Source organism: Fulmarus glacialis, unplaced genomic scaffold, assembly GCF_000690835.1.
Source record: "Fulmarus glacialis isolate BGI_N327 unplaced genomic scaffold, ASM69083v1 scaffold4323, whole genome shotgun sequence".
NCBI lineage: Eukaryota > Metazoa > Chordata > Aves > Procellariiformes > Procellariidae > Fulmarus > Fulmarus glacialis.
In genome coordinates, this window is record NW_009202138.1 from 39,689 (window position 1) to 41,996 (window position 2,308).

Sequence of the window (2,308 nt, forward strand, 5' to 3'; positions counted from 1 at the left end):
TTCATTTAACAACTTTTGTTAGTTTTAGGCATATAAATAGGTTTTTTTCCTTTAAAATTACAAATACTCATCAAATATTTCTTAAGTAGTAAAAGTTGCTGCTTAAGAATTAAAATAATCAAACTATGAAAATAATAAAAATGAAGCACATCAAATGCTGTCTTACAAAGGAGAATAGATTGTTTTTAGATTTTAGACCTTCTACGTAACAGTTACTACTTAAATAAATCCTCTAAACTTCAATTTCTAGAAGTTAGAAAAAGGTTAAAAGTATATATATATACGAATATTTACAGTCAAAAACATTCATGCTCTATTTTTAACTTGTTTACTTCGAAACACCTACATTCTGGAAATAATTAAAAAAACAGCAAACTGAGCTCAGAGCCCTTAGGGGTGGTGTTCAGAAAATACATTGTTCGAAGACAGAAGAAAGTGGGGAAAAAACATCAATAGTCCACAAAAGAGCAAAGATGAAGCCGTTTCCACAGTGTAAACCTGACTAGATTTGGCTGTGGTGTCAACAGAAGTGTTGACAACCTGCACAAAGTTCAAAATTCACCAAAACTGCCTGACCAACATAGGACTGTCTTAAAAGGATGAGATGCAGATTCTCATAATTTGTGAAGAAACATGTGCCCCTGTACTCGGCACTGGTGAGGTTGCACCTCGAATACTGTGTTCAGTTTTGGGTCCCTCACTACAAGAAGGACATTGAGGTGCTGGAGTGTGTCCAGAGAAGGGCAACGAAGCTGGTGAAGGGTCTAGAGAACAAGTCTGATGAGGAGCGGCTGAGGGAACTGGGACTGTTCAGCCTGGAGAAGAGGAGGCTGAGGGGAGATCTCATCGCGCTCTACAACTACCTGAAAGGAGGTTGTAGCAAGGTGGGGGTCGGTCTCTTCTCCCAAGTAACTAGCAATAGGACGAGAGGAAACGGCCTCAAGTTGTGCCAAGGGAGGTTTAGACTGGACATTAGGAAAAATTTCTTCACTGAAAGAGTGGTCAGGTCTTGGAATAGGCTGCCCAGGGAAGTGGTAGAGTCACCATCCCTGGAAGTATTTAAAAGACGTGTAGATGAGGCGATTAGGGACATGGTTTAGTGGGCATGGTGGTGTTGGGTTGACGGTTGGACTTGATGATCTTAGAGGTCATTTCCAACCTTAATGATTCTATGATTCTACGACTACACTTACAGCAGCAGATACATCGAAGTTAGTTATAAACACATTATCTTGGCTAGTGGAGGCAGTGTAGCTGGAAGAGCACAACAGAGGCTAATTTTTGCCTCTCCTTGACATGTTAAATTAACTTGTTCTGCACTCCCTTGCACTGGGCTACTGCAGCTAGCCATTTTTCAACATCCAGTATACCTTAGCTCATTTTTACAGAGCTACCTCTGCACTTCACTGCAGTCTAAATATATCCAACATCTTAAACCTGGGACAGTACTCTCAGGGGACTGAGAAAATTAGACTGAGGCTCCAACCCTATTTTAGTGAAGTCACAGTACAAAGACCAAGCACAGCTCCAATAATTTCAATAATCTTGAGGAAGTAACAATTTTTAGAAAGCAACACCATATATTGAAATACAGTATTGACTTACCTCTTTTTTATCATGTGCAGGTACATGGTTAAAATATTCACAGGCCTGCCAAAATAAAATATTTTCTTCACTAAATTCTTTCCGTAGAAATTCCTAGGGGAAAAATAAACAAATAAATAAATGTCTCGTAAAGAAAAAAAGTTACTTGCCATTTCAAACAACATATTTATAACGCTTGATAAGAATATTAAAGTTTGCATAATGGTAACATTTCAATCAGTCTCACAGTCCAGTTTTCTTCTGAAGTAAAAATCAATGCATGTCCAATATATGCCTAGTGCTTGTGCTTCTCCTCTTTCTCATTTCTTTTTAGACGTATACAATTGAGAAGAATCCATCAAGTTACAATCAAATCATTGCATGTACAAAGACAAAGTTTGAAACTTCACGTTAAGTAGTGTACAACTAGTGAATAAACTTTTAATAGAAATTTAAATAATTTGTAACTACATTTTAAAATTACACTGTAAACCGGCTGTCTTTAATTGCAGTTCTACTAGTATAATAGAGTAGTGCCCACAATCAATTCTGCATTCATTACAGCGTCTTTCTGCATCACACGGCAACTATGAAAATTCATTTATCACTGCTTGCCGATGTCATTACATGGGTTCTCCTTGGACAATGCATTCTTAGAGAAAAAAAAAAATCTCCCAGTACAACACACAATAATCAGAACATTTACGTTATAGCATCCAAAGGT

The 2,308-nt window shown here is 37.5% G+C and overlaps 1 protein-coding gene across 1 annotated transcript in view; it reads right to left on the reverse strand.

Moving 5' to 3' along the window:
- The window catches only part of LOC104074142 (regulator of G-protein signaling 12-like), a gene marked incomplete at its 5' end in the record, with an annotated part of 32,935 nt that extends 31,237 nt beyond the window's left edge, over positions 1–1,698 (reverse strand). Inside the window, one exon of the mRNA XM_009574168.1 lies at positions 1,606–1,698. Within this exon, the coding sequence (XP_009572463.1) occupies positions 1,606–1,698 (93 nt within the window). The remainder of the gene's footprint in view (positions 1–1,605) is intronic.
- Between the last annotated feature and the right edge of the window lie 610 nt (positions 1,699–2,308).